Genomic DNA, 14,508 nt, shown 5'->3' with positions numbered 1-14,508 from the left:
TTGGACACAGGGGCTTGGAGCAGCCTGCTCTAGTGGAAGGTGTTCCTGCCCGTCACAGGGCTTGGAACTGGATGAGCTTTAAGGTCTCATCCAACCCAAACCAGTCTGGGATTCTATGACTGAGCTACAGCTGCAAGACTGTTAGTCCAGAGTCTAGTGCAGAGCCTCCTATTTTGGAGAGAGGTCAAGGCCAGGCAGTTGGACACTGATTGAACGTTGGCAGTAATAGCATGACAGCTAAGCAAAGGTTACCAGCCCAAAGTTAGCTGAAGGCCTGTCAGATCTTCCAGAGATTTGCTTTGCAGCGATTGAGGGAATGATTCTGTCTGTTTATGCATTCCCTAATGAGGATAATGATTTTATTTTGCATGTGCATGGCTTTTCCTGCTGCTGTTCCTGTTCATCTCAGAATAAAAGGTAAAGGATGGATGGAAAGCACTGAGTTAGTGACTGGAAAGTGAATTGGTGCACAGGTAGTTTCTCTGGGAGAAGAAACCATCCAGCATCAGGATGTGTGGGTCTGAGGCTGTACCCTCTGTGTATAAACACACTTTCATCCCTGCTGAAAACTGCACTGTGTAAGAACAGCATGTTACTGCGATGAGAAAACGTTGGGAGCTTTTTGGAGCCTAAAAGTGAAGAAAGACAAATAGTCTTCAGATAACACCAAAGGCTGCAGCAGGGAGGGAATGAGCTGTACCCACTGCCCCTGGGCAAGCAGTGAGATGGCATGGGCTTTAATTGCAGCCAGGGGAATTTTGGCTGGCCATCAGGGAAAGCACTCTGATGGGAAGGACAGGGAAGCACAGGAACGGATTGCCTGAGGAAAACAGAGACTCCGTTGTTGGAGGCCTTTAAGAAAGGTGTAGACAAACATCTGTCAGGAAGACTTTAGACAGAGCTGATCCTGCCCTGAGGCAGGAGCTGGTTGGGTTGACCTCCTGAGGCCCCTTCCAGCACTGTTTTTTGTTATCTCTACTGACAACACCCCCTTAGGTTGACCCTTGGTGTGCTGTATCTTGAGTTTCTTTCTGGCACGGAACGGAGGCACAGAAGACTGCATGTTTTAAAGTAGAGCCAGGATTTGCACCTGCCATTTGATGCTCTCTTTTAAAGCCCTTGGAGTCATCCCAATGTTTCTATTTAAAACCTCAATAACGTGTAATGTTAGGCTACATGCAGCTTGTAATCTTTATTGTACTAAACTAGTCCAATTTGTCTTTCTTTCCAAAGATAGCTGCAAAATGTCCAACAGATACTACAAGCTCTGCACTGGAAGAGACCGTCTATTGACTACGGAGTCCTAAAATCACAGGCTGACAATTTGTGTAGGTTAGATCCCAAATGGCTACAAACTATCCATTTTGTGTACTCCAAACACAATTCTCACAGCATTTTCTAACAGATTAAGACCTTGGCATCTAAAGACTAATGCCTTTCCTAGATTCTTCAGGTAAGGAAATAGAGCACGGACCCAGTACCTGGGTACCAGCAGCTAGGTCAGGTATCAATTGTACCTTTGTCACATTTGTACATTTGTCACTTTAAACCTCTTTTAGTCCCAAACCTGGCGAGCCTATTTTGAAAGGTCTTCATTGGAAGATTCTCAGTGTGTTAAGAATACTTACAATGTCACCATTGACTTTCAGCTTTTCTTTGAGGGGCTATTTTTAATGCATAATAAGCAGCCAAAAGGAGACCAAGTCTCTGCAGGATTGAGAAAAAAGCACCAGTTCCTCTCCTTGCAGCACTGCAGGTATTTTGGGCACCAGTGTGCAATGGAAAAACTCTTTGGCTTCTGCTTTTTGTGCTCTGCCCCTTTTCAGTCTCCCACATCCCTGACTCCATGCCAGGCTTTGGTAGGGAAACATGGTATTGATTGTGATGCAGGCAATTAAATGGTGTTAATGAAGTTCAAACAAGTGTTATCATAAGCTTGGCAGCATGGAGAGAAATGAAAGGTCAGCCACAGCCCTTTGTCATCTTTTCAGTGTGGTGTTGAATGCTAATGAGACAGTCCCAATTAGAACAGGCTCCCCTTTGTATTGCTTGGGGATTGCATCAAATGCTCCAAGTTCTCCAGATTTCTAGGCTCAAAGGGGACATTTGAAGTAAACTTGAAAAGATGCAGATCTGAGACTGCTCTAATGTAAATTCAGCGAAGCCTATGGAGTTTTACTAACAGAAGTCAGATGAGAATCTGGTCTACCGTTCCCATTCTTTTCCTCTTTTTTTCAATAGCCTCATATAATGATAATTGAAAAGCCTCCACTTTGTTTTAGAACTATAGTCTGACTCTTCATGGCTTCAACAAAAGCCAAATAGCCTGTCCTCATTTCCTGGGTTAATTCTCAGGCCTCATCTTCTGCCCCAGGAAACCCAAGTTGTGGCTGCACTTCCATACTTTTTAACAGTGTGTTTTCACAGTGGAAGAGCCCTGGGGGTGTAATTTGAATGCTGAACCTGGTTTTGCACAGGAGGCAGGATTTCTCAGCAGGATTGTTTCAGCAGGCAGCCCACCTCTCCTTCCAACAGTGTTAAAAAGTACTGTTGAAATCAAACTCCCAGTTGATTACTATGTAGACGCAGACCACTGGTCAAGCCAGAATCTGCAGCTATTTCCTTTCCAACATACAATCACAATCTAAAGAGCTGGAAAACCAATTTTGAAGGCTTGAAGGAATGTACTTTCACCCATGCCTGCTTCTTATGCCAAAGTCATTCTCTGCCCTGAGTTTTGTAAGTCCTAAAGGCACATGCCACACTGAGAAACCAGCAGTGGCAAAGGGATGGCTTGGAGCAACCCAGCTCAGCTACCATTGCAACAGACCTGTTAGAAGTCAGGAGCCTGTCTACTCCAGAGTGCCTTCAAGTTGGATTACAATCTACCACTGCCTAATTGCCCTCTTAGAGTTTCTCCTTCATCAAAGAAGTTCATTTGATTTCAGGTTCTTCTGATTTACTCATCCACTTCTTAAACTCCCCGACTGAAGATCTTTTTATCTTATGATTCGCTCTTTGAAGAAGTCTAGTGGACTTGAAGGATGCCATCTCCAGCTGATACTGACTACAGAAATAGCTCCAGCACTGGAAGCCTTTGGATTTGGAATAACTCCCTCAAAGTAGAGTTGCAGGATGGAGAAAAGGAATTCATTAACTCAGGCTTGAATTGAATTTATATTTTATTCATCCTTGGTATGTTTTTTCCTTTGATCTACCACAGCATCCAGGTGCCACTGCCTTGAGTCGGTGGAACTGACACACAAAAACACAGGCAGGGCAGAAGCTTGAACCATATTCCAAACCCCACAGCCTTCCCTTGGGCTTCGGTTCAAGTTGTCAGATACTAATGCAGGTAACAACCCAGCACATGCTGGGGACAGATATCCAGCGCTGTTCACTTCCAGCAGGAGGTATTATGTACCTTGTGTGCAAATCCAGTTGTTTGGGAAAACTTCCAGGGAAATGCAGCACCTATTGCTGAAGATCACTGGACAAAGAGGATTTAGCTCCCAAAAATCATAAAGTGAAAACAATACTGGAAAAAATTAAATAGAAACTGCAGCCTTTTGTTCATCCAGAAAGAAACCCTGTTCTCCACCTACGTACTTCAGTTTGTCACCCAAATGTACCATCTCCAAAGATAAAGATCAACAGGGTTTATATGTAGAACAAAGTATTTGTCCACAGAAACTAACCACCCTCTGCACACAAAGTTGCTAAAGCATCACTAGTGTATGACACCTTTACAGTGCTGGTGCAAGCTTGATTTCTAAACGAATCTCAGACACCTCTTTCCCCCTATCCAGGTCAAGCCAGCAATCAACCTCGAAACATACTGAGAAACTTGGACACAGCACCAGAAGTAGGTCATAATTAAGCAAGGTAGTAAGATCCTTCCAGGTTGCCTAGAAACAACATTTTCAGAGGTGTTTAACCACCTCTAAAAATAATTGTCCAGACAAATCAGAGAGCAATGGGAGCATCATTGTAAAAATGTCACCTCGTGCTGAGGAGGGGACAGAGCTCTTTGATTAGCCATGCTCTTCTTTCACAAGGTATGAGAAAATCATCTCCACCAAAGAAATACAGTGCTTGACAGCACTGTAACAGAGGTCTCATATAACCCACATGACATAGCATCAATAACCAGTGCCTATGAAGTCATCCAGGCAAATCGTTGCTTAAAACTGGATGGCATTGCACAGGAATGATCTGTAAGATAAACCCATCTTGATATTTACAGAGTAGTAATCATTCTCCATCTGTGCAGTTCCCAAACCTGTCAATAACACCAAGTAAAGCGTAGCATATTGGAAAACAAAGCACAGATCAACTTCTGCAAGGCTTGCTCTGTCTGAATGGAGTGCAAGATGTGCTATCTGCTTGTCCTGCGGGAAATCATAGACAAACTGAAGCCCGTACATGCTGCAGGAATAGTTGTTTTGGTTGTATTCCCTGTAGAGAAGCTTTGCCAGACACTGACCTTCAGTGCAGTAGATTGAACAGAACATTGAGCTGTAGCTACAGGTCTTGCAGCTGTGGATTAAACGCTTGGAAAGACCTCTGACCTTTCAGAAAATACCTGCAGAGCCTCATGCACCACGCTGTCAATCTTATGGTATCTCTTTCAAAGCACAGAAGAGCCTCCAAGGAGAACTACTAGGCTTGGAATAAGGGGAGATAATTCTATGACCTGTGGGCTCCAGACAGCATGAAGACTGTCACAAGGATGCTGAGAACAATAAACCACTTCTGGTCTGTGTGGGAAGACTTAGAAGTAGATGTATTTCACAGGGCTCAAAGACATCACCTCTCCTTCCTTCCTCCCTCTATCACTTCTCAACAGTTTCTCCTTAAGAGAAACAATGACAGCAAACACCTTCAGTTCACACCTCTAATTAAATTTCCATCTCTGCTTCAAGGGTCATGGGAATAAAAGGCTAACAACAAGCTTTCTACTTAGGCAGTAACCAAAGAGAAAATGCCCAGAGGAAGCTACCAAAAGCAATACTGATGATGCCTCCTACCTCCATCCATGAAGCAGGGCCTCATTGTACCACTTGATTATGGCATTCCTCATTCCTGTTTCTAGAGCTAAAACTCACCTTTCCACCCAGTTCTTGTAGCTGGGGATGTCCTTGGCGTAAAGAAGCTTGTTGGAGGGTGAGTCTTTGCCCAGCCTGTGCTCTGAGGTTGAACAGGAGTCCATGAAAGTCTGAGCCACTACGGAGAGGCAAGCATCTGTGATGCTGTTCTTGTGGATGTCAAAGACGAACTGTGGGTTCTTGATCATGTTCACCCAGAACCGTAATGGCAGGCTGAGAAAGAGGTGGGAGAGGTGAGTCAGTCAGTGCATGGTTCACAGGCTTTGTTATGTGAGGTTGCAATGGTGAATCATGGATGGGAATCAAAGATCATGGTGTGGAGATAAGGATTCTGGGATAAGCTCTGACATACAATAAATTCCTCTCCTATAGCACTCTAAGGATGGCGATGGAGTCACCTTGGAGTGGCTTTTGCCCCTGTTATCCTTAGAAATCAGACTTTGGCAGTCTTAAAGTCAGTGCCTTCCTACTGAAGTTACACATAAATTCATGGGAGTGTAGCTGAGGTAATGAAAATTACTCCTAGCTTCTCTGCAGTAGGTTGTAATGTAAAGATGCACTTGTTGGCTGCTTCATCAAACATGGCATCTGCAAAACTTATGGTGAACTTCTGTCATTGGGCGGCTTGGCTTTTAGCCATCATAGCAACCCCATGGGAAAGCAGGTAATAGAGCTCCCTGGTTGAGACTAGGAGTGTTAATGGCATGCACTGTGTGCTGTGGACATCATGTACTGTCACACTCCACAGCTCAAGCCCATGCCCAGATATGATCCCAGCACACTGGGAATGAAGCAGTCATTAAGTGATAGGGAAAACCCTGTTGCTTCAAGGCAGAAAAAGGAACTGGGAAATAAGTGCTGCGATCTTTGAAATGAAAATGTATCTGCCCTAACCAAGGAAATGTTATTCCAATTGCAATCCAAAGCCTTATTTTCCTCTCTTTTTCTCAAAAGAGCAGTTCATTTGTACAAGATGCCCTGAGGTATCTACCTCCAGTCTTCGCCTCAAGCCTTTTTGTCAAGGCAAATGCATTCATATGATCATGGCCTGGGACGTGTCACAGATCAGAGTGAAACTCTTCTCTGTCTGACAGGTAGATTGTTAAGTCTACCTTCAGTGTTGTTAAGCCTACCTTCAGTGTCTGCACTTGCCCAAGAGGAGGTTATTCTTCAGCTTAACAAATCCACCTGATGTTCAGGCTAAACTCCCCAGTTCCTCCATCCCTGGCGGTGTTCAAGGCCAGGTTGGACGGCGTCTTGGGTGACATGGTTTAGTGTGTGGTGTCCCCATGCCATGGTAGGGGGTTGGAACTAGATGATCTTAAGGTCCTTTCCAACCCAAACCATTCTATGATTCTGTGATTCTATCATCTGTTGGGGGACAAGGTGGATGAATGAACCATGCAGAACTTCTGCAGGTGTTTGGATGGCAAACACAGTAGTGAGGTCGAGCAGAGAGTGCATATATGTGTGTACGAGTGCAGGGGGGCTGAGAGGGATGATGTCCCTACCTGGGAATAATGAAGCCCATGACGTGACTTCGAGTTAATTTAATCTGATGGAACAGATTTCTTCATACTGCCCCTTTTCCCTCATACACACAAACTCTGCTTCCCCCCCACACACCCCTTAAATAAACCTCCTGCTCATTTAGTCTGAGTGGCTGCAATCAGCCTTAGATTAGTGCTGCAGATAATGTTAATAATATGCTAATGTTTCATTAGTTGAAAGCCTCTTTGGTGCATGGGGTTTCTTTTTTTATGTCACTGTGCTGGGATGATCTGCCATCAGCATGGCTGGTAAAAGGAAAAAATGCATGAGCTGGGAGCCCCATGGCTCCCCTCTGCTGTTTCTTTTATGGTCCCTGTATTTGCACAGGAGAAGGGGAGGGAGTGATTCCCCAAGAGACTCTTCCCAACAGGGAGACTCAGCGAAGAGGAGCTGCAGAGATCTTTTCTCACCATCGATCCTGGCTTTTCCCTGCTGTCCCATTTTGTGTATGAAGAGAGGCTGCTGCCTGGCAGCTAGAGCAGGGGGCTGATGTCAGACTTTGTCACTTGCTCATATCCAGCTCCAGAGCCTTTAAGCGCTTAGTACCATTTGAGATGCTCTCCTGGCTTCCAGCTGCCAGCCCAGAAGGGTACAAGTCTCTTGTGGATGCTCCACATCCCCTGTGGATGTCTGGGATACCTTAAAATACCTCAGATGGCACTAGAAGCCTAAATGTAGGAAAACGTTGGAGCTCAGGACTCCTGACTACAACAGCAGGGATTCAAACACCCAGCCTAGATGAAGGTGGACTCAGTGATGCTGAGTCCTCTCCAATGCTTCCCTAGATATTCTTATGGGTCTGGGCACTGCAGCAGTTAAATATTTCACCATTTTTCTTCATGAGGTCCCTCAAAAATATTGCCATTCCCATATAATCCAGGCCAAACTGGGACCTGGTTAGCCAAAGCACTCCATCCTTGAGAGCATCCTTTAGATTCTGGGACCTTCCTACTTCCCCATCAGCTTGGGAAGACTAAGCCTGGTGCTCTGAACCTCTGAAACCTACACCAGGCTCCTGAGCTCCCCTAGCAACCATATCCCAAACCACATGTCCCTCCACTTTCCTTCCAGTCCAGAACTTGGTGCTGGGCTGTGCTGGGCTGTCTCACTCACCAATTGCTCTTCCAGGTGTGCCGCACGTGAGGGTCATGGATGTTGTGCTTGTCAGCCTGCTCATCTAGGAAGTCAAACATGTATTTGATAGCCAGGGGGAGCGCACTGCCACGGTGAGCTGTGCTGAAGATGGTCTCAAAGAGGTCGTCTACAAACTTCTGGAGGGTGCCCTGTTAGGAGAAGGAAGGGAAGAAGAATGTGAGATACCAAGTGGGAAGAGGATGCTGAATTCTGGAAACAGAGTATGTCTGTGGATCAGGCCCAGAAAGTGTGATTGAAAAGTGTTAATACCTGTTATATGTGGCATGAGCTAGAAATTTCAATACAGATGTCTTTAAGCAGGCACTTGCATCTTCACAATATCTGCTACTTCTGGTTGGCAGCCAGATGTAGTAGTTCAAATTGCTGCCTCTCTGCTGCTAGCACTCCCTGGCAGAGAGAGTGGCTGAGCTGTGGTGGGTACCTTGTGCTACCTCAGGTCTATGGTGATGGAGAGGTCTTTGTTTCCTCTCCTCTGCACCCCATCCCCAACTGCTTTAGTGCATGCATGAGACAAAATCTGGCCACTTTATATACTGGCTTTGTTCCAGGGCTAATTCTGAAGCTGGGAATAGAAGTCAGATGTCTACAGAGCAGAAGGTGTCATTGAGACAAATGGGACAAGAGTACGTGGAGAGAGATGGCTGGTTTATATGTGAGTAGTACAATAAATAACACAAACTTCATCTCATCCCCCAAGAAGCCTCCTCATTTTTTAATACCCATTGGACTGAGGTAAACCATAGAAGCAACGAATGAATGTGTCAGGTTCTGCTCTACAGACCTCAGTAATGGCACTGCGGAGACTGCAGAGGTCTTATGCTCCTCTGGGAGAAGAATCCCAGGTCCTATGCTTGGAGGACCACCTGAACAAGCAGGAGAGGACTGCTGACCTTTAGCAAGAAGCTGGAATTCTGGAGGGTAACCAGGCTTGGAGAAGGGGGCAGTTGGGGGTCTGTGTTAACCACATGAGCTGCAGTTTTGGTCTAGGGGGAGGGAACCAGGCTAGGCACACTTTCCCTGATGAATGCAGAGCTCTAGCCCACATTTGAACCTCTGCTCCACCACCAGCACTTCATAGGCATTCACATGTGAGCACACCATAAAATAACTGCTAAAATACCCAAAAATCAATTAAATCTCCAGCAAACAATAGGCAAAACTTCATGTTCTGAAAAATAAAACTTTTCTCTTTCTCTGCAGACCCAGGAAAAAGAATTCTCCTTACAAGAAACAAAGCACCAGGTTCCACCACAGTGGCTCGAGTTTGCACAGCACTAACAAATACTTCATTAGAAAGCTGATGTCTCTTGCTGATTCCCCACTTGATTTATTCTTTTGGAAACAACCAGAGGTACCTTTTGCTGGTGTGAACTCCTGCAGGGCAAATAAAGCCCTGCAGCACATGTCTGACTCAGAAAGGGCCCCCCAAGGGGAAACCTTGTTGGTCTGACATGGAAGAGCTGCCCTTAGGTTTAGTTTCTGGAGGGAGTTAGTTCTCTACATGCTCACCCACACAAACACAAAGAAAACCTCTGAGACTTTTAGGCAGGTGACTCTGGGTCTCCGAAGTCAGGGATCTACCAGAATAAAAATCATTGTCAGTTTAACTAAGTATTCCCTGGGATTGCATTGCCAGCAGTTGCTCTCTTCTTTTTTTCCCTCAAATGATCATGATGAGACAAGAAAATTGCTCATCCCAAGAGGGGATACAATAAACCCTCAGCCTTTCCACTGTCTCTGTTGTTGTGCCAGGTTCGCAGCTGCTTTCCTGCCATCTCCACAACCCCCCCCAAGTGTTGAGTTTGTGATCCGGAAAGCAAAAGCGATACAATGGTGGGGTAGGGGCTGTATCCCCAGACAGTGTAAATCAGCATGGTCCAGTGCTTGCTGGTTTGTACCAGCTGGGGCCTGAGCCCTGGGGAGCATCATTTGCTTTTACGTTGTGTGATTCATAAAAGCAGCTTGATGCCAGGGAGCTGGGCATGTACCAGGGGCTAAAGACAAAGGCACTTTATCTTCAAATCCCATTGCAATGAAGACAGACTGAGTGAGGCTGCAGGGAGAGTCACACCTCAGAGGCAAAATGAGCTGAGGAATAAATGTGCAGGTAAAACTGTATGGTAGGACTTAAGCATGTGATAGAGATGGGCAAAGTCAGATTGAGTTTGCGTGAGCACATGAAATTGGGTTTGTGCCCTGACAAGAAATGATGATAGTCAAAACTTGAGAGAAGGGAGAAGATTGGGCTGTTGGATCACTGCTTGGTTTAACCCTGTTCAGAACAGGGTGAGATAACACTACGATCAGGCACACCTGAGCCACAGCTGCCCTGCAGTTTTCACTTCTGGGATGCATTGAGATAACTCCCATGTTAGAGAGATTAGGGCACAGAGAAGTTCTGTGCTGTAAAAGGACATCAGAACTGCACAGGGAGCCTGTCTCTGATGGTACTGCCTTCCCTAGTCCCTTTTGGGGTGCAAAGGAAGATTGTTGCAACCTCTTCACTAATGCAGACTTTCTCCAAGGAGACCACTACTCACAAAGTGGAATCATAGAATCCCAGAATAGTTTGGGTTGGAAAAGACCTTAAAGCTCATCCAGCTCCAACCCCTGCCACGGGCAGGGACACCTTCCACTAGAGCAGGTTGCTCCAAGCCCCTGTGTCCAACCTGGCCTTGAACACTGCCAGGGATGGGGCAGCCACAGCTTCTCTGGGCACCCTGTGCCAGCGCCTCAGCACCCTCACAGGGAAGAGCTTCTAATATCTAATCTAAAAGAGCAAATAAATATAAACTCAGCCAACCACTTTTGCCTACACTCCCATAGAGCCTTTAGAGGTGAGTAGGGTGGAGGATAATCATGGTCAGAGGTCAAAGGGGGCAAAAGGGACTGAGATCTTTTGTTGATCACAAGGCAAGCCAGTTGCAGCAAGAACTGGCCATCCCCTTCCTGGGGAAGGGACAGTGTGGTGCTGAGTGACAGCAAGCTATTTTTGTGCAGGCAGTTGCATCCACGTAGAAGGCTGTTTTCCAGCATTTTGGAGAATATGGATTGAGCAGATGGGATCTTACTAACTTCCCAACACAGTCTTTGCCCTCTCTGCAGACAGTTGCCATGGGTCAGCTCTGATGTGTGAGATGTGTCTGGAGATACAGTTCAGGATGAACCTGCTCTGCCTCCACCAGACTTAAACTGTATTTTCTCTTTGGACACACTGGGCTTTCCACGTTGCAGTGGGGATGAGCATTTGACTCTGCTTTCTCCCCTTGGAGTTGGCCATCTATTAGTTACATCATGGTCAATTTAACCCCCTGCCAATTCATTGGCACAAGGATCTTTATGGAACCAGGGGAAAGGTGGAGAAGAAGGACTTGTACCATAAAACTCGGGGGTTTGTGGCATAGGAGCCCATTTCAGTTTGTGGGGTGTGACACATCCTTGGAATCTGATTTGAGCACATTTGCTCCCTGGCTCTTCATTTGCTCAGTTTTGGTACAAATTCCAAGTCAGTATAACCAACACCCCAGCACCTACCCCTGTGTTGACTTTCTCCACCAGTCTCATGACCCTGGCTTCTTTACTCCTCACTGCTCTCCATATCCCTTTCGTGACTCTGCTTTCTAAAACCAAGCTCCTTATATACTTGAACCACTGCTTTTGCTCTATTTTCCTTCTGCTGTTCTCTCTTTATCCCCCTTTGGCATCCTTTGAGCAGTCTCTCACTTCTTGTAGCCAAGAATTTCCACTACAGCCTTTAAATGAACATTTCCCATCCTCTTCCCTGCCCTCACCATTTACCTTGGTGGCAAGTAGTCTCGTCAGGTAGATCTCAGAAACCATCTTGCTGCCTCGGTCACCCTCTTTTTGGTCACCATGTTCATGGTTCTTCACCAAGTGCCACATCTTGACTCCACTCTCAAGGTCAGGCGTGATCATGGGTGTGCGGGAACGGAGGCTGTCTGGGCTGCCTGTGTACCGGATCATGTTTTCTGCAAGGAGAAATGCACATATCTCAGCCCTGGTAGCCCTAGCATTGGGATTAAGAGGTTTCACCAAGGAAATACGCTGATGACATGCCACCTAGTAGAAGTTTTTCATCAGACAAGCAAGAAGAGGACCTTTTCTGGCTGGGTTGGGTCGGAGACGCCTCTCGCATTCAATATATGGGGTGGATGCTCACACAGATTCTGGTGTGGGGCTGAGGTCATCACAGCTGGCGAGTGATTTGGAGACCTGAACTAACATCTCACCGTGGGGAGATGTTAGTTCAGGTCTCCAAAGTGGGAAGGCTGCACTAGTACTGCGATGCCCCTGCTCTCACAAGCTCTGCATTTCCCTATTAGTATTAAATTCATTTCCATCCACCAATTCATAACATTAGATAACATGGGTGTATCTGGTCTCCAAAGTGGGAAGGCTGTACTAGTACTGCGATGCCCCTGCTCTCACAAGCTCTGCATTTCCCTATTAGTATTAAATACATTTCCATCCACCAATTCATAACAGACAATACAGGTGTATCTCCTAGTGGAATTACAATATGAGTTGAGAAGCCCCCAAGCATCTGTATGGGCCAGGTCTTATCATCAAAGCATTATCTTATGACTGAGTGATTTGCTCAGCAAAGACAAGGGATGTCAGCCAAGCCAGATGGGATGTCAGTGTCTATTCTATTAAATTAAACAAGGCTCAAAACACTGACTTTCAGTTGCCTCTTTACCTCTTATCACATTCCCTGGCAAAGCTTTGACCTGGGACAATCAGCATTGTCAGTGTCAGACACTGCCCAGGGCTGGTTCAGAGGACAGTACCAGCTACTCATGGTGAACAATATGGCTAGATACCACTCATTTTACCAAGTGTTTTACCAATGGTATAAATTTCACTTGTTTCACGAGGTGTTTTACCAATGGTATGGACATTAGCTATACCATGCTATGCTGATTGGCATTATGGCCAGAAAACAGGCCATGGCCTTTCTTCATAGTAATATTGACGTAGCTTATGTGACCTTTCAGCTAGCTGCCGTACCCAGACTTAGGAAGATCTGCTTTCCCTCCCTCCTTTGGCATCAAAGCAATCCGTAACTCCTACATAAGCTTCTTTTGACAGAAAGAAACCCAGAACCTCAGGTGGACTCACACACATTTCCTCTCCAAGGATTCCTTTAGTCTCCAGATTTTACCTCCCTTTGCCTCTGAGTGAGGGCATGGAGCATTCCCCTCTCCCTGACCTTCCAGCAATGCTGCAGGTAGAGTCTTTTCCGACCATAATTAACGGAAGAGTGTTGCACCTTCCTGTAGCAAGATCTGAATCAGCCTCATTAATGCATTACCCATCTCTCCATACTAATTATCAGATGGAATATCCTTTTTCTCTCTGGATCCTGTTTTCTTAATTGCAATTAACAATCACTTCTGACCCACCGCATCTTCTTCTCCCCCTGCGCTCTTCCCCACTCCCTCCTCCTGAAGAATCAAATGGCAGAAGAATTAAGGAAATCCGAGAGAAATTAACCCCCCTCAAGTCTTCCTTTTCAAAGGTCACCATGTCTTTTAGTAATTGCAACAACATGGCAAAGAGGATGAATATTAATAAGGTCTGGTGGATTGCTTATGTCCTTGGAGCAAGACGAAGGGGGCTCCTTTGGACATTGAGTAGCCACATTTTCCCTCAAGCTAAAGGGAGTAAGAGGGATTGAAGATGCTTTCTTAAATTAAAAGGTAATAATAAACTGATATGACAGCTGCATGCAGGTTGAAGGGTGGTTTTGCAGAACTGTGGTTGCACATTAGAGATGTTTTACTTTGCCATCTGCTATGACCATGTGAGACATGTCCTGGGCTGGAATTCTAGCACAGGGGAGAATGGTGTGTGATGGTGTGGGTGAGACTCAGGAGGTGTCTGTTTATCTCTACAGAGGAATTTCTACCTGTTCTTAATTTCACAGCTGCTTCATTCTCATTTATCTCATAGGTAAAAGTGAGAACAACAATCCACTGCCTTGGTATATAGTGCTGTAAGACCTCAGTGAGCTGTTTTTATTATTATTCCAGGTGGGATGCCCTTGGGACACACAACACCCACACTGAGATATAACTGTAGAAAGGTTATGCTCTATGTAGATTGTGGTTGCTCATCTGTGCCACGGATTCATTTTCACAATAGACCATGCTCCAAGGACTTTGCTCACTAGAACAACTGAGCCCACAGTACACTATGTTCTCCCTTGACCATGCCTGTGCAGAGACTAAAAGTGAGATTCGGTGATCTAAAATGCAGGCAGATAATTACATAGGCTCCTCTTGTTATTAGTGAGGGAGAAGGAGTATTTCCCGAGAGCAATCCGACCATGTGGACCAACAGCTTTAATCATATGCTAAGGTTTTAGATGACAAAATCCTCTCCTCCTGTCATGCTAAAGCAATCTGATCAACTAGGCATCTGCCTATCATTCTTTCTGCTGGTGCTCAGTGTCTTGTAACCACCATGACATTTGGGATCTCTTCTCCAGTGCCCTCTCAATCCATATCCTCACCATACTTGCTGGCTGATGTCCGGGAGACTGTGGAGTTGTTGACTGCATTGTAGGCAGTGACTTGCTTGGAGACTAAAGCTACCACAGATCCATCTGGCACCTGTAGAGGAATAGAGATTTTGACAACAAGCTTCTGAAAACTGGCTGAGGAGCATG

At 45.7% G+C, this 14,508-nt stretch overlaps 1 protein-coding gene across 1 annotated transcript in view; it reads right to left on the bottom strand.

Moving 5' to 3' along the window:
- LOC104404111 (plexin-A4-like) overlaps positions 1 to 14,508 on the bottom strand; it is a gene marked incomplete at its 5' end in the record, with an annotated part of 32,119 nt that overhangs the window by 6,727 nt on the left and 10,884 nt on the right. Inside the window, 4 exons of the mRNA XM_010012461.1 lie at positions 5,109 to 5,321; positions 7,773 to 7,942; positions 11,613 to 11,803; positions 14,353 to 14,452. Coding sequence (XP_010010763.1) covers positions 5,109 to 5,321; positions 7,773 to 7,942; positions 11,613 to 11,803; positions 14,353 to 14,452 — 674 coding nt within the window. The remainder of the gene's footprint in view (positions 1 to 5,108; positions 5,322 to 7,772; positions 7,943 to 11,612; positions 11,804 to 14,352; positions 14,453 to 14,508) is intronic.

Source organism: Nestor notabilis, unplaced genomic scaffold (assembly GCF_000696875.1).
Source record: "Nestor notabilis isolate BGI_N333 unplaced genomic scaffold, ASM69687v1 scaffold1324, whole genome shotgun sequence".
NCBI classification, from domain to species: Eukaryota; Metazoa; Chordata; class Aves; order Psittaciformes; family Psittacidae; genus Nestor; species Nestor notabilis.
Note: the sequence above shows the minus strand (reverse complement) of the source record. Positions and strands in the feature narration are given on the sequence as shown.